Source organism: Sphaerodactylus townsendi, linkage group LG15, assembly GCF_021028975.2.
Source record: "Sphaerodactylus townsendi isolate TG3544 linkage group LG15, MPM_Stown_v2.3, whole genome shotgun sequence".
NCBI classification, from domain to species: Eukaryota; Metazoa; Chordata; class Lepidosauria; order Squamata; family Sphaerodactylidae; genus Sphaerodactylus; species Sphaerodactylus townsendi.
This window is the reverse complement of record NC_059439.1, coordinates 21,321,794-21,346,764: the sequence shown is the minus strand read 5'-3', so window position 1 is coordinate 21,346,764 and position 24,971 is coordinate 21,321,794. Positions and strand designations below refer to the sequence as shown.

Genomic DNA, 24,971 nt, shown 5'->3' with positions numbered 1-24,971 from the left:
GGGAAAGCCAACCACCCTCAGTATTAATTGAGATCCTCCTTCAGAATAAGAGCTACAACATCCTAGGTTGCTTTCAGCAGCAGTAAGGATCAGACATCTTATGTCTAGTTTGGATAAATGATGCTGATTATAAAGTATACATTTTGACATTGTTCTGCATGTTTTTATCTCATCTGTATTGCTTGTTTAATGTTGGTTTTAAAGGTAATTGGGTCAGTAGACTGCAGTAAATTGATTGATTGATTGATTGATTGATTGATTGATTGATTGATTGATTGATTGATTGATTGATTGATTGATTGATTGATTGATTGATTGTGCTGAAAAGAAGTGCCAGATTAAGAAAGAAAACAGGACTGTCTTTTTTGTGACTTCTGTCATCAAGTTTTAATAAAAACAGCATTCTAAAATGAACAAGCACTGCATCTAAGCTTTCTCCTCTTTTACAGTGCAGAGTTTCACAGTTGTTCCTTGGTCTTTGTTTTTAAAGAATGGAAATATTTCTTCTGAGAATGCACAGTCTCTAAATTTAAACACCACAGACATATCAACAATATTGAAAAAAGTCACCTCCTTCTGTTGGAAACTGAGATAAACACCAATTTTGCTGAGCTTTCTTTGAACTATGATTCTTGTCCAAGGTTTTGTCTTTGCCCAGTAATCTTTTCCACTCCTCCCCAGTACCCAAAACCCCTCTTTTGGTGACAATAAAATTTGCCCTTTCCTCTGTATTGATCTTCTGGCCACTCCCAGGTCCCATTCAGTACTTCCGCCAGTCTCCACTGTCCAGTAATGGTTTCCGGAGGAGAATCCTTCACTGCCCAAGACAGACACAATCCCATCGAAACGTTGAGGATTAGGTGAAAATGAGACATCCTGAGCTTTGTAGGTGAAGCTTTTGTTATCAACAGCAATGAAGATGTTGGGGTGAGCTGAGTCTGCATCTAGAGTGATGCTATCTGAAAAAGAGAAACCACAACAGCCATGGACTCACTGCATAGATGAATCATTATCCTCAAGTGTCAGGCCACCATGTCTAAAATGTAGGGGCAGACTGGCCATTGTACTTACTTGAAAATTGCCTGGTTGCATGGTTTATCTCTGCTCTAGAGAGCTACTGGCATGAAGAAACAAGCAGAGTCAAGACCCAATAACTCTGCTAGTGCCTAAGGATTTGTAGGTTTGGATCCTTCACTGACTCATCAACTGCCTCCTGTTGTACTGCCACTATTTTGCATCAGGAGGCACTGGGTGAGTTTATTTATTTATTTATTTATTTATTAAATTTATAGGCCGCCTCATCCCTGAAGGGCTCGAGGCGGCTCACAACATGCCTATTGTTGGTATTGCTGAGGTGAGTGTCCGCTGCAGAACTGATTTGTTTTAACTTCCCAGAACATGCCTAAATTAAGAAACTCATACGGTGATTATTTTGAAATGAAAGTAGGGATTAGGGTGTGTACAGGAAAAATTGGTATTTTTCAGATTTGGGAACTCAACACTTCTATAGATTTGAAAAAAGCTAAACCCCATACTGATATAGGTTTTTCCTGGCTTTTTTTTTTTCAAATATCTGAAAATTTTCAGGTCTATTAAGTTCTATGGGAATTTTTTTGCAGGGTTTTGGAGGCTGGTGGTGACTGTCTTTAGGAGACCCCCCCTGAGTTTGGTAAGGATTGCAACAGAGGATCCAATTTTATGGGCTCTCCAAAGAAGTGCCCCATCCATTCTCCACAGTTTCCAAAGGAGGAAAATGGGGCCCCATAAAATTAGACACCCCCCCTTTTCAAGCTTTACCAAACTCAGCTGTCTTCTAACCAAAATCACCAACAGCTCTGCAGCAAATTTGGTGCCTCTACCTTAACCAGCAACACCCCCCTCCCCACAAATGGCAAAGATTCCCTGTAGGTTTCAAAGGAACTGCACTCTTTAAATTGTAAAGAGCTGCTGAACCTGCCACTTGGCGCAAATTGGGTGGTGTTGGGTTCAGCGGCTTCTTAAAATTAAAAAATGGGGCTGCCCAGCTTCCAGAAGCAGACTGTGGGCCTTTCCCCACCGGCACTCCCCACTGAGAGGGGCGGCGACAGCGCAGCCGCCCCGAAGCTGCTGCTGTCGCGCCCCTCAGTGCACAGCATCCCAGGTGCTCTTCTATGTGGCGCCCAACACCCGGTGGCTGGGGACAGCCGGAGATCTTGGCCTGGGATGCTGTGGCGCTGAAACCTTGTGGCGGCATAGAAGGGAACGACGAGAGTGGGGAAAGGCCCAGTGAAACAATCAGGGATATGTTCAAATTGCATCCTGAAAAAAATATTTCTAGTTAGTTTTTTTTAATAAACTTTAACAAGCCCTTTGACAGATGTTGAAAAATCCAGGAAAAGCTGGATTTTATTAGCTTTTTTGAATAAGGCTTTTTAAAAAAATTGCTTCAAATGGTGCCTTTTGGTACCTGTAAAAAGCCCCCCAAAAAGCTGAAAACCCTATTTTAAGCTTTTGTTGTTCAGCATATCTGAATGCTTTTTTGCATTTAAGCCTCCCCACATTTCCGGGAAGCATCCTTGGGGACATGTCATCTATTCAGTACACTTATAATACTTGCACATATATTTTTTAAAAGAAAAAAAGAAAGTTAGCAAGACTGAAGGGAATTAACCTGAAAAGTTTTAAGTTTGTTTCTGTAAATAGTTCATTCACTAGGATTGCCATAAGTTGCAAGCAAGACAAACACAAATAGCTTAACTGAGACAATATCATGTGAGTAAATGGTGCCCTTCATAGGTGGAAGGAATCACTAGATGTAAAGCATGGATATTTCCTACAGTTTTCTAAGACATTTTAGTTATGATTCAGCCACAGTTAAACACTTATTAGCCCTAACATTCAATATGATATGTGAAAGCATCCGTTAACCTTGACATCAAGTAGCTAGACTACTGTTGTAATCCAAACACCAGAGAGTAAGCTGTTGCAGGATGGGAATCGCTACACAGGCCACATTTGTGCTAGAGTTCTTTATTTCATCTCACCTGCATTGCTACAAGCTCTTCTCCATTCTGAAAAGAAAATGAAAGCAGGTTATGGGATGGAGACAGATGAAGCTCAGGTGACTCAACCATTATACCATTTCTGTTCCTGAGGCTCTTCAGGACTATAATGCTAAATAGTCCAAACACATTTTTAATAAAGGAAGTCAGACTTGAGATTGGGTAAAAGCTTGCCCGTGGTTAGAATATGGATGACACACTTTAACACATGGCATTAAAGGTTTCATATGGTAGGCTGTTTGTGCCAAGTGTTGTCTTGCTGCACAAAGTGCATCCCCCCCCCAACCCCAGGTTCACTCAAGTCCTTATGTGTGTGTGTTTTAAGTTTGTTAACAAGAAACCCGAAAGAACACCTCGCCTATATCCATGAAGCACAAAATCATTCTTGATTGGCATTTCCATATAATCATATTGCTTGCTTGGGAGGGAGGACTCATTCAACCGATGTATACCTAATGGCTGTTGACTGAACACAATGCATTATTTAAAAAAAAAACTATCTGAAGGCAACCCAAATTCTATATCTTTGAGGTGCTACTGGACTCAAATCTACTGCAGTTGTTTTACTGAAGACCAACATGGATATTCTGCAAAACTATAGCAGATTCCAAATGGGCCAAAAACAGCAGTATGAAAACAGTGTAAAAATGGTCTAAAATGATTTAAAAGAGTTTGTACCATTTTCACACTATTTTCACACCGCTGTTTTTGGCCCATGTGGAATTCGCTTATGTCTAAACTCCTTAACTTTCACTTTCTACAAGTGGAGGTTTTTCTTCATTAAAGTAAATTGAAAAAGATGGGGGAGAGGGTCTTTACAATTGCAAATAACTGAGTCAACAAAAATCTTGTTGAACACAGGAACTGACACTGTAATAATTATCAGTTCTCATGTTGTGGATATTCCTGTTTTCCATTAAAAAAGATACAAAGGGTAATCATGGTGCTGCATAGAAAAGAAACATATGAAATGGAGGTTATATTAAGGAGGAGAACTGGGTATGATTGAACAAAAGTACTGACTAGATTCAACCCAGCGATATTATGTAGATTAAGCATATCAGAAATCACTTGAAACATACCAACTTCTTTGTGAAGTTTTTGAAATTCTTCTAAAGAAAAAGACATAAGGGAAAGAAGTCACACATCTTCATACTTCTGAACACAGAGATCAATATTCAATCTATTGGCATTTTCCAACAGCTTATGTCTCTTCCATCCATTGTAGGTATTTAGCAGTGCATTTCTAAACACAGTTATACTCTTAGTTCATTGAAGTCAATGTGCTTAAAAAGATGTAGCTATGTTTAGAGTTGCATCTGCACATATTGAGGCACTGAAAAGAACAATTACTGCTTAGGCCAATTGTTAGAATACTGTGGCTAGTTGTCAAAAGAAGTTTAAACTGTGAAGTACTCTTCCATTTAGAAGAGACAAGCGGGAACACACAGGGACTTGCTTATTTCCCATTTTCCTGCTTCCTTCTCTCTTCCCCCTAACAGCCAACCTACCTTTATCTGGCACCCTGTCTACAACTTTCCTTCTTTCCTTCAGCAGCCTTTACCTAGGAAAACTATGGGCCAGTTGTGTGGTGCTGGCTGCTGGCCAGGACAACTTATATGGGAGGTCACCCTCAAGGATTTGTGGGAGGCATATAACTTTCTCCTGTATCTGCCTTCCAACATTATTTTTCCTTTCCCTCCCCCAGCAACACTCACATTCTGTCCCCTCACTTTCTTTATTCTCCTGTTCTTAACCAATCAACCTTTTTCTGTCTCCCATCTTCAACTATATTATTTATTTACATTTATTCTCTATCTTTTTCCACTGTGGGAACCAACTAAGCTTATATCACTTCCCTCTCATACTTTTTTCATAACAACACTGTGATGTAGATTAGGCAAAGACTATAGCTGTTTCCGCATGGGCAAAAGGAGCGACGCGATGATGTCGTAAATAGCGACGCATCCGCGAAAAAGCGTTCGCACAGACAGGTGGAGCTGCGTGCGTCCAGAGCCCCGCAGAAATATGACAGTTCGCACGGCAGCGCTGCAGAAGTGGCGTCTCGCCACGTTGCGCCTGCGCACTCGCGAAGCCGCGCAGGCCCGACGTCACGCCCGCGCAGCAGCGCGATGGCCAACGTGACTGCCCTGATGTCCTGCCCGTCCCCCATCTGTCAGTGCCTCCCCTCCCAGCTACTGTCAGTCCCAGTTCATGTTACCTGTGAGATCAGAGTGTGTATGGGCAGCCACCATCTGCACAGGCGACATGGATCTGGGAAAGGTGCCTGACCATGCAGGGAAATCACCAGGGATGAACGTGTAGGGGGGGGGAAGGTGACCAAGCTTGGCCTTCTGGCAGTCGCCATTTTTGAGGACAGCTCCGTGGTGGCGATTCGCACGAGTGCGGCGTCGGGGCTTCACATGTGAAAAAAGAGCGGTTGGAAGCGTTTTTTGAATACAGCGTCTTCGCGCCGGTTAAGCACTTTCGCGACGGCGCGACTGCGCACCTCCGCCGCTACGCGTGAGAACGCTCTCGCTATGACGTTTCTTTTCCCGTTTCCATGACGTCATATTTTGCCTGTGCGGAAACAGCCTATGTGACTGGTCCAACATAACCTAATAAACTTCCTTGGATCTCAAAGACTTTACTCTGAAGTTCTAACCACTACAAGACCTTAGCTTTTGTGAGATGGCTTCTGTTGTACAATAATAAGCATCCAGGCCTAGGTGAGTCATGAAAGTTAGGTGGTATCAAGTCACCTAGGCAGTGGTGGGATCCAAAAATTTTAGTAACAGGTTCCCATGGTGGTGGGATTCAAACTGTGGTGTAGCGCCAATGGGGCTGGGCGGGGCACGAGGGGGGCGGGGCATTCCTGGGTGGGGCTGTGGCAAGAACACAGCCACTGCGCTGGTCCTTGGGCGGGAAACGAATGCATATGCAGACGCAGGCTGCCACACACGCAGGTGCACCTCCTGCTAGACTGCTTGAAGTTCTGCGCACTACTGCTGCGAGGAGGGGTGTAACTAAGGCAAAAATCACGTGGCAAAATCACCAATTAGTAACCCCTTCTTGGCACACACAAATAATTAGTAACCTACTCTCAGGAACCTGACCCTGATAAGTCCTCTCTCAAAAGCCAAAACAGCCCTAAAAGGTCTGTTCCCTCTGCCTTTTACTAGCAGAAACCAAGCTTAGAATTTTGTGGTTGCCTCACAACAGCCACCGAGGGCTTCTATTTTATGCAAACTTGGGGCATTTTTCAGATTTGTAGAAAGATGTCTTTTCCATTCATGACTCCAGTCACTAGATGTAAGCTTCCTCAGATTTGGCCATTATTAGAATATGGAATGTTTGGATAATGGAGAAAAGGAATACCTCTCAGAAACATGACCAAACTCACCCTTGTTTATCTGCCATTGGTCTGCAAGGAAAATAATATTTTTTTCATGGAAAATACAGCATAAAGCACACAGGTGAACCCCTGTTTTCAAACCCGAAGTTAAAATACTGAGCTGTCAAATTGTCCACAGAAACTCAAATCTTCTCATTAAAACACAGCAGTAGAAAAAGAGTGTAAATTCATAAACTCAGGAAGTAACCCTATTGTCACCTCCCCAGCTCCCCATTCTCCCTCTAGAGGAAAGAACACAAGTTTAACTTTTTTAGAAACTTACACTTTTCCTCATTAAGATTATCTGAAAAAGAGGAAAGGGTTTTTTTTAAAAAAAAATGGAAATCACGGCTCATTCCGCACACGCAGAATAATGCACTTTCAAACTGCTTTCAGTGCTCTTTGAAGCTGTGCGGAATGGCAAAATCCACTCGCAAACCGTTGTGAAAGTGGTTTGAAAACGCATTATTTTGCGTGTGCGGAAGGGGCCCAAGTCAACACAAATCTCACTGAATGTCAAAACTGCTGCTGTAATAACAATTAATTTCTGTTCAGAGATCCCTGTTCTCCATGGAAAAAAGGCAATGCTGGGAACTATGGGACCTGCATGGGCAAGGCACATGTGTGAGGGGGCAGTAAGGATGAGAATTGGATGCAACTAAGCAAAAGAGTTGGCTGGATCCAACCCAGCCATATTACATAGATGAAACATACAAGAAATCACTTCAAACTTGTAGTGATTGTTATAATTCAGATACTATTCTTTAGGGAACAAAGAGGACAAGAGTTTACAGAAAATCCCTGCTGGCTAGATGGGAGGAGCTGCAGGGGGTAAGGTAGGGATCAGAATGCATTCAGGTATTTCAGGGGAATACTATGTTTGTCTGGCTATACTCTTACTTTGGTGTGCAACTCATATAAATGACACCTGACAGTACAAAACTTACTAATTTCTCTGTGAAGTTTTTGAAGTTCTTCTAAAGAGAAAGACATAAGATAAAAAGTCATCCACATCTCCACATATCATAATGCAGACATCAGTGCTCTGTTTACTGGCTTTTTTCAAAAACCTAAATGGTTATTTCTCTTCCACCCATCATAAGTATTTAGCAGTGGATTCCTAAGAACAGCTAGACTCTTAGGCTGATTTCGCATGGGCCAAAAACAGCGGTGTGAAAACGGTGTAAATCCTTTTGCACCGTTTTAAACCTTTTTACACCATTTTCACACCACTGTTTTTTGGCCCATGCGGAATCTGCCTGAGTTCACTGAAGTCAGTGGACTTAGAAAGATGTGATTCTGTTGAGGATTGCACTGAAAATGTGCACATATATTTTGAGTCACTGGGAAGAACAACTTTTGCTTAGGCCAATTGTTAGAGTACCAGGACAAATTGCCAACAGAAAAGTAAAATGGGAAGTCTTCTTCTATTAAGAAGGAATGTTGGGACAATAAAAAAGAAGGAAGACTTCTCAGAAACATGATCAAACTCACCCTTATTTATCTGCCACTGGCCTGCAAGAGAAAAAAAAATCTCATGTTCTGATAGAAGATAAAGAACACCAGTAAACTCCTGCTTCTAAATCCAATGTTAAAATATGGATTTGTCAAGATTTTCATACAAATACAAATCCTTTCAAAGCAAAAACAGCAAAAGACTGCAAATTATAAAACCCAGGATTTAACTTTACTGCCACCTTTCCACCTCCCTAGTCTCTCTCTAAAGGAAAGTTCCAGATGTTTTACTTTCCACAAACGTACATGTCTCCTCATCCAGGTAATCTGAAAAAGAAGAGAGGGGAAGGTCTTAACCGTTTAAGTAACCACATCAACACAAATCTTGTTGAATTTCAAAAATTATACTCTAATAATTAATTCTGTTGTCAGAGTAGATCCCTGTTTTCCATTAAAAAGGCTATGAATTTGAATACAGGGGCCTGACTAGGAAAGAAACATATAGGAAGAGGGATGTAATAAAGAGAATTGAGTGAAATAGGGCAAAAAACTGGCTTGACATTGAAATTACACAAATACATTGACATTACACAAATACAACAAATTACTTCCAACGTACCAACTTCACAGTTCTGGAGTTCTTCTGAAGGGAAAGACATAAGGAAAAAATCACACACATCTTCACACTCATAGCATATAGAACAGGGGTGCCAAACTCGCAGCCCTCCAGATGTTCACGAACTACAATTCCCATCAGTCCCTCCCAACATGAGCATTGGCTATACTGGCAAGGGCTGATGGGAATTGTAGTTCATTAACATCTGGAAGGGCCGCAAGTTTGACACCTGTGATATAGAATAATGTTCTGTAGGGCTGCCAGGGATCCTGCTAGAAGTATCTGTTGTCTGTCACTGCTATCAGCAGGTGAGAGAAATTTCAAGAATACAACTCCATTGGCATGATGGTTTTACATCACATCCAGGGAAAACCTGGAAGGAACATGATGTCTCTCTAGAAATCTTGAGTAGTTTTACCATAGAGTTTCTGGAAATTCTTCAAGAGGCATGACTTTCCTTGGAAATAATATAAAATCATCAAGGGAAATGCCTTTCCACCTCATGTTTGGCTGTTGGCTTACAACTGTAATGTTCTGTCTTCTCAACTGGATTTTTGACTAGTGTGTTTGATTTAAAGCTTATTCTTCTACCACCCATCACTGGAATTTTATACAAACTTCTTAAACATAGCTATGCTCTTCTAAGTTCTTCAAAGTCAATGGGCTTAAAAAGACGTAATTGTGTTTAGGATTGCACTGTACATCTGAACATAGTGGGAAACTGGAAACAAATACTGGGTAGGCTAGTTGTTAGAACACCATTGCAAGTTTCCAACAGAAATATAATTTGTGAGGCCTTCTGCCATTTAGAAAGCCATCATGGATCAGCCTGCTGAGAACTCCTCAGGCAAAGAGGAGATGGAGGGAGGGAGTCTCAGAACAGAGGAACAGCTGAGAACAGAGAAGTAGCCTTTAACCTTGCCTGCAGTTCTCCAGTTCAAGGATTACAGCCAGGCTTGAAATCCAGCAACAGTCAGAATCACCTTCAAGGACACTGAAGTCCTTCAAAAAAAGAGGAGGCAGATCCAGAGAGAACTTCAGGATAGATGGTGGAGTGCATGGTTGCAAGGCTAGCATTAATTACTCCTTGAAGTAGTGATGAGACAGAACAAGGCTTGGAATGTCAGAGCATTAATTAAAACAGCTGGCTTATCTGTTAGGGATGGGCAAAAAATTGTATTTTTGAGTTTGGGTTTATTAGACCCAGACATTTTTTAAAAACCTGAAAAAGTCAATACTATGTATCAGCTTTTTCAAGTTTTTCCAAAAATGTCAAGTTCTCTCAAACTCCAAAAATATGCGTGCTTCTGGACTCTATGGGCGAATCCCCACTTGAAATTGCAAGCGGATCCAAACCTTGTTCCTCCCCTCGGAACAGCCGTTAACTGTAATAACGGGGCCCAACCCACTTGCATCCAGGTTCTGCCAGAATGCGGATTAACAGGGCGAACGAGCGTCAGAAACGGTTGCTGCCACAGAAGTCATGGGGAGGACGTCGATGAAACCGTGTTAGTAAGTGGCACGAAACCGTGCTTAGGAGGCAGTGGGAATTCGCCCTATGTGGGTCGAGGCAGCAGGCAGTACAGAGCTGAACCTGTGCCTCCTGCTGCCTCCAAGCCTCATGTAGACTTCAGAGGCAGGTTGTTAAGACAGAATCTATGTTATTTGTTAGATTTGCTAGAAAGCCTACTAAAAACTCCTTTTTCTCTCTCATGAGCTCACAAAGATCAGAAAGCAGGAGTGAGTAGTGAGAGATACATGTGTTTTCCTCCAAGGTCATCATTCTTGTTAGAAGGTATAAAATCATCCTCATTGGGCCAGCTGTTGATTAAAAGGGTAATTTGATAAGTTGTGTTTTAAGAGGTAAGGATAGATGTGTACTCATCATCAAGAATGTTTTGATCAAGGTATAATCTCATTGGTCAATTAATGATCACTTGATGTGACCAGCCTGCACCATAAATTAGTTATATTGGTGTTAGAAGTTCCTTTCCTTTCCTTTGTCTAAGTATTTGCCTCCATCCTGTCTGAAAATAGTATGAGAACTTTGCATATGTACTGATGTCTTCCAGTATATTTTGCCTGCAAGTATTTATTTCTAGTAAGCAGACTTCAGCAATTGCTGGTTTTTTTGTGTATCTAAAGTGCACCATTGATTTTATGTTCACGGTTACATTTTTAAACCTTTCTTTTACAACCTTTCTTTAATAACATTTTTAAAATGCAGTCTATTGTCTGAAATGATGGTTCAGAGCACACAACTCTGTATTGCTACCACCCCAAAGATCAGGCCACGTCTTCGATATAGGCACAGAATGGAACACTGGGCCCAGCCAGGCTGAATTCAGTGTTCAGTTGTGAGGGCTTGGCCTAGTCAGGAACAGCTTCAGAGGTGGAACCTGCACTTTAAAACTGAACACAGCAAGGATGAGCCTAGCACTGGGCTGTGGGCTCCACCTGGCTGTATCCAGCATTGAACTGCACTTGCTGCCTCTGAAATTCATGTGGCCTTCAGAGGCAGAGTCTGCAGTTGAATGCTAGATCTGGCCAGGCTGCAAGCCAGTGACGGAGGGAGGAAGGGGGGGGGGGTTAGTCAACAGGCTGAATCGGCCAAACAATGCAGAAAAATGACATTTGGGGGATCTTTTTGGGACCTTTTATTGCCGCCTTTTTCAGGGACCCCCCCCCCCAAATACTAATAAGGGCTTTTTTCAGGGGGGTTGGTCCAGGTTTATTGAATGTCAGTTCCTATTATCTATCCCCATGAGGTAAATATCTATTTAAGCAACCACCATGCACATTTGTTGTGGAAGCAACTCATCACCACTCCCTAGCCTTTCTATCTGTACTGCATTTTGGACTCCTGGTAACCTGGCTACTTAGACTGGTCTTGACTCATGGCTTGGACTGCCATCTCTTGTGTTGACATCTTGGACTCTGATGGAACTGTGCTTGACCTTGGTTTGCCATTCTGACCACACTGCTTGCCTCTACTCCTTACTATTTGCCTGCTCCAGCACAAGGGGATGTTGGGACATCAGAAGAGAGGCCCGTTCCCAGAAAATGTGATGAAACTCACCCTTTTCTTTTTGATGTCGGCCTGCAATGGAAAAACATGCACACATATTCAGTGGGTCAACCTATTCCAATGTGTTGTAGTGAGCCAGACTGAGAGACCACTGACCCGGCTTGCAGTCATGCAGATCATCTGGAGACTTTACTTAGCACCAGCTCTATCACTTGCCAAAGATCAGAAGTACCACAAGGAAGAAGCAAATGTTTTTGAATTCTCCCCTGCACCATTTTTCCTACTGGAAATAATCACCATGGGAGAACGTGTTTGTCTCTTTTTCAGGCTGCGTATGTCCCAGGATCATGTAATTACAGATATGTGAAGCCCAAGAAAGGGATAAACATGTGACTGCTAGTCAGGCCAGAGACCTTTGATGTGACACACATCTCATCTATCATAAGGCTGGGCTTTCAGGAAACCAGTCTTATCTGAGAGATATTATAGGATGGTGGTAAATCCCTGCTTCAAAACTCCAAGTCAGAAATCTCACACTAACCCAAGACATACACCACAAGAGTAGCAAAAGAGTGCTAATTATTAATCCTAATTCCTTAACCCTATTGACATCTCCCAACTCCCTAGTGTCTCTCTCTAGGGGAAAAAAATCCATGTGTTTCATTTTCTACAAACTTAACATTTTTCTTCATTAAGGATAAGAACATAAGAACAAGCCAGCTGGATCAGACCAGAGTCCATCTAGTCCAGCTCTCTGCTACTCGCAGTGGCCCACCAGGTGCCTTTGGGAGCTCACATGCAGGATGTGAAAGCAAGGGCCTTCTGCGGCTGTTGCTCCCGATCACCTGGTCTGTTAAGGCATTTGCAATCTCAGATCAAAGAGGATCAAGATTGGGAGCCATAAATCGACTTCTCCTCCATCAATCTGTCCAAGCCCCTTTTAAAGCTATCCAGGTTGGTGGCCATCACCACCTCCTGTGGCAGCATCTTCCAAACACCAATCACACATTGCGTGAAGAAGTGTTTCCTTTGATCAGTCCTAATTCTTCCCCCCAGCATTTTCAATGAATGCCCCCTGGTTCTAGTATTGTGAGAAAGAGAGAAAAATTTCTCCCTGTCAACATTTTCTACCCCATGCATAATTTTGTAGACTCCAATCATATCCCCCCTCAGACGTCTCCTCTCCAAACTAAAGAGCCCCAAGCGCTGCAGCCTCTCCTCATAGGGAAGGTGCTCCAGTCCCTCAATCATCCTCGTTGCCCTTCTCTGCACTTTTTCTATCTCCTCAATGATAAATGAGAAAGTAAAATAAAATTCACAAGAGCCATCAAACTATCATGGAGAATCACCCTGATGTGGAAGCAGTGATGGGAATTTCGTGGATAGCTAGCTGGATGTAACCGCATGTCTCTGCCTTATCTAATAATGCCCTTAAAACCACAGGGCTGGATCCAACCATCTTTTCTGATAGTGAAAAAGGAAGAAGTCCCCTTTGATAACAAATAAGGCTATACTAGGGATAATAAGACCTGGACTGGCAAGAGCCATATGGTGAGGAGCAGAGGCGTAGCAAGGGGGGAAAGCACCCAGTGCACTGGAGCATCCTCCGCCCCTGTCATGTCCCGTCCGCCCCTGCTGCACCCCGGAATGCCCCTGCCATGCCTCCGGAATGCCCCCACAGGGGTGCATGCCCGGTGCATTGCGCACCCCCCCTTCCCCCTTGGAGCTACGTCTCTGGTGAGGAGGCAAATTGTATGAAACTGAGATAAAAGCTGGCTGGATCCAACCAAGGAGATAAGATTAAAACTTTATGAAATTTAAAAAATTAACTTACCAGTAATTTTTACAAAACACAGTTCCAGCAAGAGTGAGCTGAGCAGATCTGGGTATAAATGAAAAAATGCAAAAAAATACGAGCAATAAATAAAGAATTCTTAGAGCAACCAGTGCAATCTTAAGTAGGAATGGACAATATATATATATATATATATATTATTTTTCAAGTTTGGGTTTAATAGACCCAGCAATCCCCCCGCCCCCAAAATACTGGAAAAAAGCCATTCCTTCATATCAGTTTTTCCAAGTTTTTTTAAAAAAATTTAGGGTTATTAAACTCTAACCTGAAAAATCTGCCTGCTTCTGAACTCCACATGGGTCTGGGTGGCAGCTGAACCCACAATGCCTGCTGCTTTCCAGACCTATGTGGAGTTTGGAAGCAGTCATGCCTGCAGATGAACACTGGACCTGAGTCCAGCATTAAACTGCACATGCCACCTCTGAGGAGGAGGAGTTTTCTTTTTTAAATTCAATATTTTTCAGGATTCACTTTTTTTGGCTCCCTTTTATTGCCACCTTTTTTGGGGCGGGAATTTAGCCAAATGCTCTCTCCTACTCCTAAAAATACTCTGTAGTATGTATATATTTTTGTCAAACATGTAGGTAAAGTGCTGTGATAGGCCCCAATCTGGTGAAACACCCTGCCTAAAGAGATCAGGGCCCTGCAAGATCTGATGCAATTCCACAGGGCCTGAAAGGCCAAAGCTATTCCACCAGGCCTACAGTTGAGGCAGCTTGAACACCACCTGACCTTCCTTTACCCCTTTCTCTACCCTTTCCCTCTTCCTCCCTCTTTTCCCCTTCCTTTTCTCTCCTTTTGTGTGATATCAGTGATAACACCCTATAGGATAGTTATGCTGACTCTTGGATTAACTGGACTGATTAATTTGTTAGAAAGTTTTTAGATTTTTAATATTTGCCATTCATATGTATTTTATTGTTATGATGCTAGCTGCCCTGAGCCAGAAGGGTAGGGGCAGTCTATGAAATCTAATAAATTGAATTGAATTGAATTGAATTGACTTACGATCAACAAGCTGTGAACAGGGAAAAGTTAATTGTTGCACTTTTAAAAGATCATGGTGCTATTGTGTTACTAAGTTCAGTGTTGCTAGTTAAGTAGCAAAACATAAACAGAAAACTGTTCTATTATCTTTGCATTATTGCGAGCTTCTTTCCAACTTCTACTTCATTCCAGCTACTTCCACTGAGGTTACATGGCCTGTAACAGTTGTTGCCTCACAGACCCATTCCTGATTAGGAGCCAGGGAGGAATGAACAAGAAGAGCCACCCACCCAAATCTATGCTGTTACTAGGTTCCAAAATGGGCTGGAGTCACCTCTTCAGCTCACCTTGGAGTCTATGGAGGGAAACCAGGAGAGGTCTGTGCCTCTCACATATGCCATCACTGGGTTCCAAGACAGGGAGTCTCCCTTGGAGCCTCTGGGGACAAAACTGGAGAGGGTACATGGGAATCTAAGTCTTCAGAATAGAGCACATTCCCTCCCTTGCTTTACCCAAAGAAACTTACAAGGAAGCACAGAAAAGTAGAACACTGAGGTGTCAGCATCCTGGTCTTGGATCCCTGAAAGACAACATTAGGGATGAGTGATCACTCCTCTTCTCAGACTCAGTTCAGTTTGATTATACGTTATAAACAAAGCTTTCAAACACCTGGAAAAAATGGTTTGCTTTTAATGTTCTAAATTATTCTGAAACTATGCCCTTCATCTTCAGCTTAATGACTTTCACAAGAGATGCTTTCATCCTGTTTGTGGTGTGGATAGATAGATGAATGCATTAATTTATTATTTTAAAAAAATTACTCTGACTTTTCTTAAACGCAAATTGGCTTGTGTCAGAAGTCAAATACAAGGTAATAAGTATCATGTCCCAGTTTTTTAGTAAATATGCTGAGACTCGGGATCTGCTAGAAATTTGTTAAACTTGGATCTTAATCTTAACTGAATTATACCTTTTGTTTTATAAACTTTTTGTTTTATAATTGAACTAATTGTTAAATTTCTAATCCACATTATCCTTTTCATAAATGAACTTTGACGCTGGAATATATAACTGCTTATAGTTATGCCAATAAAGGTTTATTGTATTGTATTGTATAAGTCCCAGTTTCTTTGCATGCCAGTCTCTCTACTCATGTGATCAATGGCAAAATAATGTCAAGGAGGATGTAATTGTCCATGTCTCTTTTATTCTGCTTACCTTTTACAAAAAGCTGGAAGGTAACATGTTTGTGAAGCAAATTGGACTTCACTAAACATAAATACTTCCCAGCATCCTCCTTCTGAATGTTCTTTAGTTTCAGATAACCACCTTTGTTCCTGAATTCATTGCCTTTGAAAACTTCTGCTTTTTGCCTGTATTCATTCCCAAATGAAACTCTACTGCTGGGTCCATTTGAAGATGTACACCTGTCACCATGAGTGTCCTCAGAGTAAGTCACTGGGCTGGTGTTCTGGAACAGGTAAGAATAGATCATCTGGCTCAAAGGCTAACTTTTCTCCACTGCATCTTCAGATAGGATGGGTCATGTGGCACAATAAGTGGGCATGACAGAATGACTTCTTCCCCTACTGAAGAATTAATTATACCTAGAAAACATGTATTTAATTAATCCTTATTGATGTATTTACATATAGCATTTCACTCCCATGTCAATATCTCTTAATGAACATGTGCCTGGAAAATATCTGAAAATCGAGTAGTGTATTTCAATAATTAAATTTTGGCAGAATGTCAGGCTACCAATTTGATTTTGAATTTTTTTTTACGCTTTGCTATCAGCACTTTTTGTTAACAGATATTTTCACAGTGCAATCATAAGCCAAGTTATACCCTCTTATATCAATTGAGCTCAATGCACTTAGAATTCCTGATTTTATTTAAGAAAGAACCCCAATGTTTTAATAGCAAAACTTTATACTGATGTGCAAGAGGTTTACTTTGAATGCCCAAGATTAGTTTTCTAAAGACCATTTCAGCATTTTTTTCATGCCTTGCTAGCTTAGTCCAGCAATGGCTGTGACAACCTCTTTATTTTACTATTTGATAAGGAGGACTACAAGTAAGAGCATTTTAAAAAAATTCTGGCAAGCTTATGAGTTCTTTTAAACTAGGTAGATTACTCAAGGGTTGCTTAAAAAAAGATTTAACCATCAAAACTTTCATATTTACCCCCCAATATCATCTCCATGGTATTTTCTTTGTAGACATCTCCACATTTCAGGGCACACACATATAGTCCAGTGTCTGTTGCTTTCACCTTGAAAAGAGTAACTTCAAGATGTCCGCTCATATAGAATGCTTTTTGAGTTCTATTCATATCTGTCTCTCCAGAATTGTTTCCCTGAACTCTGGGTTGTTTTGTGCTATGGTGTATATATATAGTTTTATTTACAGAGCCTTCCAATTTATGTAAGTGGACTTGCAGATCTGGGGATCTACAGCCCATTACTTGGCAGGATAATATCACATCTTCTCCAATCTGGACATTTGTTGGGTTAACATTTCCAACAATTGAAATATTCTCTGCAAGACAGAAAAACAGACAATAATTTTACTCATTTTTGTATCAATATAATCATAAAACAACCCCTATGTTCATCCATCCATCTCTCTGTGGCACACATAATTCATCAGAAAATGAAGCTGGGGATCTCAAAATTGGCCACCACTATCAGATGTTTCAAGTTGCAGAGTTACGTCCTTGAGTTAATGAAACTCACTGTTCTCCAGATACATGGACTACAGTTCCCATCATGCTGGCAGTGGATGATGGGAACTGTAGTCCATAACATCTGGAGGGCCGCGAGTTTGACACCTGTGGCCTAGTCTAATGACTACACCATGCTGGCTTTCATAGGGTGACTGAGTTGAACAGTAGCAAATTTCCTGGTGGTTACTGCCAGGACTATGATCCCAATAAGCCCTCCCTCAAAAACTTTATAGCTAGTTGCACAATATTTTGCATCCTGGATTGTAATTGGGGAGTTATTTTCCATAAGAAACTTTTAATCCACTCCTCTTCACCACTAATATGCAATCTTTGGCCCCTTCCGCACACGCAAAATAATCCATTTTCAAACCACTTTCACAACTGTTTGCAAGTGGATGTTGCTATTCCGCACAGCTTCAAAGAGCACTGAAAGCAGTTTGAAAGTGCATTATTCGGCATGTGTGGAATGAGCCCTTCAATCAAAAGCTCAATAATCTTTGACTGGACTATCTCATAAAAAGAACATCCAAGAATACAAGGTCAATAGTTTCCAACTCTACAGGCTTGCAAAGACAAAATCCCTTTACCCGACCGAGGACTCGTAATAAATTTCCCTTCTAGTATGGTGGAAGATAGGGCTGAACATCTAGCTAGTGAACAAGTCCTCCTGTGGCTATTTATTTCTAGCAAATAAATGTAGGTAACTAATGCTGGAATGTATCTGCTATGAGGAGGCACCAACAATGAAGGGGTTCTTGAAAGATCAGCTTGGCACTTGGTATCTTTAATTCTTTGAGTTATAATTTGCCTAGCTTGATCCTGTCCTAACTGAAGCGATGCCAAGGGGGATAATCTAAGGCTGCTTTATTTCTTTTCTATGGATTTATACCATTTTGATCTAAAAGTACTGATTAATATGTGGGATACAATCTCCATCACCCCTGTACCCACAAACTATACTTGTAATATCAATATTCAGAGTAGCATAGACATACTCCATGTGATTGGGCCAGCATCTATGCTGATAAAATTCCATCCCGCTTATTTGAGTCATAGGTTGCACACAATGCTTTTGGTGTGTCATGGACTGAGAAACATTGTATCAGTGTTTATTTCAGGTAACAACTCCACTGTACAATTATTAACCCAAAGTCACAATTTATACTTTATGCATTAAACTGGAACTATTGTTTAATTAATTTCCTTTAAAAAGGTCTCTAGCTTAGCTCTCTGGCCCTGGTACTAGTACAGTAAAATGGTTTCATAGGAAATTAAATATTACAGTGCTGTGAAAAAATGTGTATAGCGAGATTAAATTGATCCCCTCACAATGTTCGTAAGAGAAGACAATGTGCCCTCTTACCATTCCACCAGTAGGCAGGCAAGAAAATAATTGTCATGATGCTCACTTGCATTACTTTCATCATTTTTGATCAGAAGTCATGGGCGTCCATCTAGACTATTGACACCATGAAAAGGAAAACAGAAGCACAGACATTAAATATTTGTGGCATCTTAATACCATATTTGCCCCATGTGTCAATTTTAAAGTTGGTTTGAATAGGTATTGCCCCCCAAAAAATCTGCATGGAAAATGAAAAAGACTTTGTGATTGAATTAAAGAAATTCACAAGTAGACAAAGAAGAAGGTTGTTTTTTGTACCTGACTTTTCTCTACTGTTTTGTTTTCCTTGATTACCTCCACCAGGTGTTCAGTGCCGTGTAAATGGATCTCCTAGTTTGGATCTCCTAGTGATGTGTTTGATTGGGGGGAAAGCCCTTTACTGATTGACAGACATTCCTCACGATCAGCTCCAGCAATATTAGCAACAAGTGAAGGCCTAGTGTTTCAAGGATGCTTCAGGATTTTAGATGTGCCTCGTTTGACACTGAGCATTCTGAGAGGGATCCCTCCAATTTCAGCTGTGGTTGTTCTTCAGAAGGAGGAGGAGGAGGAGGAGGAAGAGGAGGAGGAGGAGGAGGAGAATCAGAAGAATTCGTTTTTACACTTGCTTTCCTCTACCTTTAAAAAGTCTCAAAGTGGCTTACCTTTCCTTCCCCTCCCCACAGCAGAAGCTTTGTGAGGAAGGTGGGACTAAGAACATTCAAACAGAACAATAGCCCAAGGTCCCCCTCCAGGCTTCATGTGTAGCCTAACCACGGATTCTACACCTTTAATGATTATGTTTAGAAACAATTAAGCACAGCTATGTTTTTTGCTATTTATGTCATAAACACAAATCCCCACTCTTCCCAAAAATATGTGTATAATCCATAATGTTAAGATCTGCATACTCATAATGAAATTTAAGAAGAAAATAGCCCCAATGCTAGTTCTTTAGAGACATTACTTTTGATCTGTAGGTCTTTGAAACTTGCTGGAACTTTTACACCCTCTCCTGAAAGTCTTTTGCCTTTCTTGGCACTAAAGTAGGAAACTCCTAACTTTCATGAACTCCAGGTGTAACTAGGAAGAGCTGAACAACTGCAAAATATGCTCAAACAGAATCAGAACCCAGTAACAATGTGGATTTTTCAGACATCTGTATAGCTTTTCCCGTGCCCACTAAAACATGTTAGCACTTTCAAGAAGCCGTACATGAAGCTATTGTTTACTCTCTATTAGATCTCAGAATTGTACTGAATATAATATTAATTAATCCAACATTATTAATTGTTCACCTGCTCTTCTGAATTTACATTCAGCTGCATTTTCATTGAACAAAACAAACGGAGCCCTGATTAGTTCTCAGCTTTAGCAGTATTTTTTAAAAAATCAAGAGACCTTCCAATTTGAAAAGATTTTTTTCCATGCTTACCTTTATGAGTAGGAGATGGAGCAAAAAACAATTCGTCCTTTTATAGGGTCAGGTTTGCCAGTTTGCAAAAACTCATCCACAAAACCTTTGGTAAAGGGGACTTCACATCATTTTTTTTTCACCTCATGAAGCTATAGTAGAGACAGACAGCTGCAAGTTGGGTGACCAGTTTGTTAGACCTTTGGAGTGTCCTTCTATGTATAGCATAACAAATGAATGGAGAAGAAAAACTAGAACTCTGTACATTATGCATTTCGAACTTTGCTCCCTTCTGTTATTGATTAACTTTATTACATGGTTTTATTTCCTCGTGGCAATGCATATAGTTCTATAGTCAAAGACACAGTTGTTTAATTAGTTCACACTAAGAAATGAATCTCAACTCTTGCCTTCCTACCTTCTTGGACTATTCCCTTTTGGGAACCTAAACCATAGCCTCCCTTGCTCCAAAAGGGATGTCATGTTGAAGAGAGATCAAGCTTTTTTTCTGCTGCTCCAGAGATTAGGAGAAGGAGCATGGACGTAGGTAAGGGGGGGGTTCTCGGGTTTGAAACCCCCCCCCATTCATGTCCGAAGCTCCGCCCCTCCGTTTGTGGGTTTTTAAAACATTTTAGTGCTTTTTTGGTTTTTGACCTGCAGGGGGAGCATTGCTTGGGCTAGCTAGCAGCACCAAACTTTCAGGGATTGTTTGGGGGACTCTCCTGATGATACTACCCTGGTTTGGTGAGGTTTGGTTCAGGGGGTCCAAAGTTATGGACTCCCAAAGGCGGTGCCCCCATCCTCCATTGTTTCCAATGGGAGCTAATAGAAGATGGGGGCTACACCTTTGAGGGTCCATAACTTGGAACCCCTGAACCAAACTTCACCAAACCTGGGATGTACTATCAGGAGAGTCTCTTATTGATACCACCCAGGATTGGTGAAGTTTGGTCCAGGGAGTCCAAAGCTATGGACTCCCAAAGGGGGTGCCCCCATCCTCCATTGTTTCCAATGGGAGCTAATAGGAGATAGGGGCGATACAGTTTCTGTATTCCTGTTCTGACAATAGCCTGGCTGCTGCATTTTGAGGTTCTGGTCCATTTTCAAGGGCAACCCCATGTAAAGAGCAGCAGAGTAATCTATCCTGGATGTTATCAGAGTATGGAGGACAATGGTCAGATAATGCTGACAAAAAGCATTTTGAAAAAAACCACATAATGATCATAAAATGGTGGCCAGAAATCATTTTGAGGGGGGAGTTCTTGAGGAATTACCAGAAACTCTATAGTAAAACAACAGAGTTTCTCAAGATTCCTGGAGAGGCATCATATTCCTTCCAGCATTACTTTCATATTAAAGGCTTATACTTATATGGAGGAACTGGGTTTGATTCCCAGCTCTGCCGCCTGAGCTGTGGAGGCTTATCTGCACTGGCGTAATGCCCATTGGGCAAGGTGGGCAGCTGCCCAGGGCATCACCTTGTGGGGGGCACCAAAATGCTGGGTTCGTTTTTGAGTATTTTTAGTGGTTTTCCATTTTTGGCCTGCAGGGGGTGCAGCTTTTAGGCTAGCGGCACCAAAATTTCAGCGTATCATCACGAGACTGTCCTTATGCGACCCCCCAAGTTTGGTGAGGTTTGGTTCAGGGAGTCCAAAGTTATGGACTCCCAAAGGGGGTGCCCCTATCCCCCATTGTTTCCAATGGGAGCTAATAGGAGATAGGGGCTACAGTTTTGAGGGTCCATAACTTTGGCCCCCCTGAACCAAACTGCACTAAACATGGGGGGAATGTGCCCCCCCAGCCTGCAACCCCCATTGACAGCAATGCAGAAAACTCAATGCAGAACAAAGATTCTTGGGCAAATTTCAGGATGTTCTTGCAGGGAGGGCATTCTTGGACGTATCAACACCATGATGGCACCCCCAAGATTAGCCTAAAAACTGCACCCCCTGCAGACCAAAAATGGAAAACCACTTTTGGTGCTGATATGTCTAAAAATGCACCCCCTGCAGGCACCAATGTCCTGGTGCAAAAAAAATTTGGTCGTGGTGGAGTGGCCACCCATGGGGGGGCATCCAACTCAGGTTTTGCCCAGGGCTACAGTTTGCCCAGGGCTGCCTCGTTACACCCCTGCTTATCTGGGGAATTCAGATTAGCCTGTATACTCCCACACATGCCAGCTGGGTGACCTTGGGCTAGTCACAGCTTCTCGGAGCTCTCTCAGCCCCACCTACCTCACAGGGTGTTTGTTGTGAGGGGGGAAGGGCAAGGAGATTGTAAGCCCCTTTGAGTCTCCTACAGGAGAGAAAGGGGGGATATAAATCCAAACTCTTCTACATCTTTTTAAGCCCATTGACTTCAATGAACTAAGAGTGTAGCTGTGTTTAGGAATGACTGCTAAATACCCACAATGGATGGAAGAGAAATAAGCTGTTGGAAAATGCCAATTGATGGAATATTGATCTCTGTGTTCAGAAGTGTGAAGGTGTGTATGACTTTTTTCCCTATCTTTTTCTTCAGAAGAATTCTGAAAACTTCACAAAGAAGTGGTGTGTCTGAAGTGATTTCTTATACAATTCATCTACAAAGTGATGTAATGATGTAATGCTGTTTTAATGGTTTAGTAATGACACAGAGCTTATATTATATTTGTATTAGTTTTAATGTATGTCCTGTCAGTTTATGTTCCTTTTGTACACCACCATGAGCCCTTCAGGGGAGGGCAGTATATAAACCCATTAATCAATCAATCAATCAATTAATATCACTGGATTGAATCTTGTCAGCACTTTTGTTCAATCACAGTTTTCCTATCACAGTATACAGCAGGTGACTGGCACAGCTTATACTTAACACTGACACTTTCCACACAAACCTTCTAAAATGTTTTGAAGCAGGAAATAAAATTTCTTCTGTGGAGCACAGCATTGATTTACTGTTACTCTCATCTTCTAAGAATCTTAATTCGTATTGGGTGTGGTTGGCGTTCCCACCTAACTAGCAATGACATTATCCTCAACTGACATATTCCAAGATAAAATGTGCAGAATTGCAAAACATGCATCAGTAAATCCATGCTATTACATGGACAGACTTTTGCAGAATAGGGGATGCCTGGAAATCTATGAGGAAGCATCTCTGAGGAAAACACATTGAATCTGGCCTTAGTGAAAAGTTTTTGATAGTGGGGCATATTCAAACAAAAAATATATTATAACTTCTGCCAAGGGAATTATTATAATTTAAGCCAAGGGAAATTGAGGAACAGGAGAAGATCGAAAGAGTCTGTAATTCTGCCAATGTGACACTCTTACCGTAAGTCTTTGAGTCACCAACTGGAGAGCTGTATCCATTCCCAACACAGCAAGAAAGGAAGGGGAACTTTTCAGCACAAAGGAAATACCATACAACCGTATATTTAAGACTTTTAAAAACTGAATTATTGTCAAACAGGAGCCTGCCTAAAATATTTCTGAATGATTGTGGTTCCATGCAATGGGCTTAAAGTGTAAAAACAATGAAATGAAGTCTTTGTAAAGAATTGTCATGTCAACCAGCAGTCCTGTATATTGGCCATAATTTGTGAGAGATACCCAAGAAAACTGGTAATCTTTAGGACACTGCCTGACAGTGCCAGGACTATGCCAGTAGTCTTGCAGTTTCACTCTAGTATTTTCACTCAAATTAAGAAATTGCATGCCAATGAATGCAATAAGATTGTACATATGGATATGCTGCGTCATTTCAGTTTTAGAAAAGGAATTGCCTTAGCTTAGGGCCAATTCCCCACCCACCATTAGATGCGCGCTCCTCACGGCAAATACCCCAGGGTCCTGCAGCACTCCCCACTACACCAGCAGTGACAACGCAGCGACAACGCAGTCACCCTGATTCTGCCTCTCCTCCCACCCCTCAACGCGAGTCATTTCAGATCCTGGTCAGAAGTACACCTTTTTCAAACCGTGCGTCGAATACAAAGCAGGGGTCCCCTCCACTTTCACTTTTGAAGTGGGGAATCGACCTAGGTTACACTGTTATGCATTTTCATAAACAAAACAAAATATTCTTATGCTATTTTTAAAAAACTAAATATTTTTAAATAAAGGGTTGGTTTTTTTTACTGCCACTTGTTTTCTTGTGACTTTGGTACATACTATAACCAATCAGTGTAATGGATTACACTCCTACTAAAGAACATTTCCTGATCCTTTTTTGGATCACTTGGGGAAAAAAAGTCTTGATGAAACTCTCACTTGTTAAGAAGAAAATAGCATCTTTATTTATGCATTTAATTGTAGTTCATCTTTCTCCCAGGAAATCAGGTTAGAGTATATAAAATAAATCAGTACAATTAACAAGATGGGACATTCAGTAAACAATGCAGATGGATTTGGATTGTGGAAATCTGGAAACATGAGAAATCAAAAAACAAAACTGAAGCAAAACCTTATTAACACAACATGTTAAACAATGGAAAAAATCATATAGTACAATTCTATTTACAACAACAGGCAGAGCATGCCATACCCTGTAATATAGACTACAGTCCCCAACCTTTTACTGCATAACTTTCTGAACCATTTTGTTACTATGCTATTACTTGTGTTGAAAAGCCCTGTTAAATTATTCAGTTCTGCACAGTTTACAAAAAGCCAGGAGAACAGGAGAAAAATGACCTCATCAGGCAGGCCATTCCATAAGGTGGGTGCCACAAGAGAGAAAGCACTTGTGTGGATGGTTTCCCCCATTTGCACATTCAAAAGGTCCTGCTCAGATGAGTAAAGCTGTTCTGGAAAAACATAGGAAGAGAAGTATACCGGCTGATATGAAGGACCAAGTCTATTAAGGGCTTTGTATATGGCCCCTGCCTGGTGGAACGCTCTCCCACCAGCTATTCGGGCCCTGCGGGACCTTGCTGAGTTCCGCAGGGCCTGTAAAACTGAGCTGTTCCACCGGGCTTTTGGAGAAGCTGGCCGTGGATTGGCTGCCCCCTGATGAGGCCCCTGCCATATGTTGTCCTCTTTGGCAATGCCTTATACAGGCCATCTTCTGCCATCTTCTGACAT

The 24,971-nt window shown here is 41.5% G+C and overlaps 1 protein-coding gene across 1 annotated transcript; it reads right to left on the bottom strand.

Moving 5' to 3' along the window:
- Window positions 1-426: 426 nt before the first annotated feature.
- On the bottom strand, window positions 427-18,576 carry LOC125444050 (butyrophilin subfamily 2 member A2-like). The gene is made up of 15 exons (XM_048516490.1): window positions 18,471-18,576; window positions 16,567-16,920; window positions 15,595-15,983; window positions 14,903-14,956; window positions 13,369-13,416; window positions 11,586-11,606; window positions 8,510-8,533; window positions 8,197-8,217; window positions 7,930-7,950; window positions 7,383-7,412; window positions 6,719-6,739; window positions 6,445-6,465; window positions 4,124-4,153; window positions 3,024-3,050; window positions 427-959 (listed from the first exon to the last, which is right to left on the bottom strand). The coding sequence occupies exons 3-15, from the start codon at window positions 15,869-15,871 to the stop codon at window positions 427-429; spliced, it is 1,128 nt and encodes a 375-aa protein (XP_048372447.1). The 5' UTR covers window positions 15,872-15,983; window positions 16,567-16,920; window positions 18,471-18,576.
- Window positions 18,577-24,971: the final 6,395 nt, after the last annotated feature.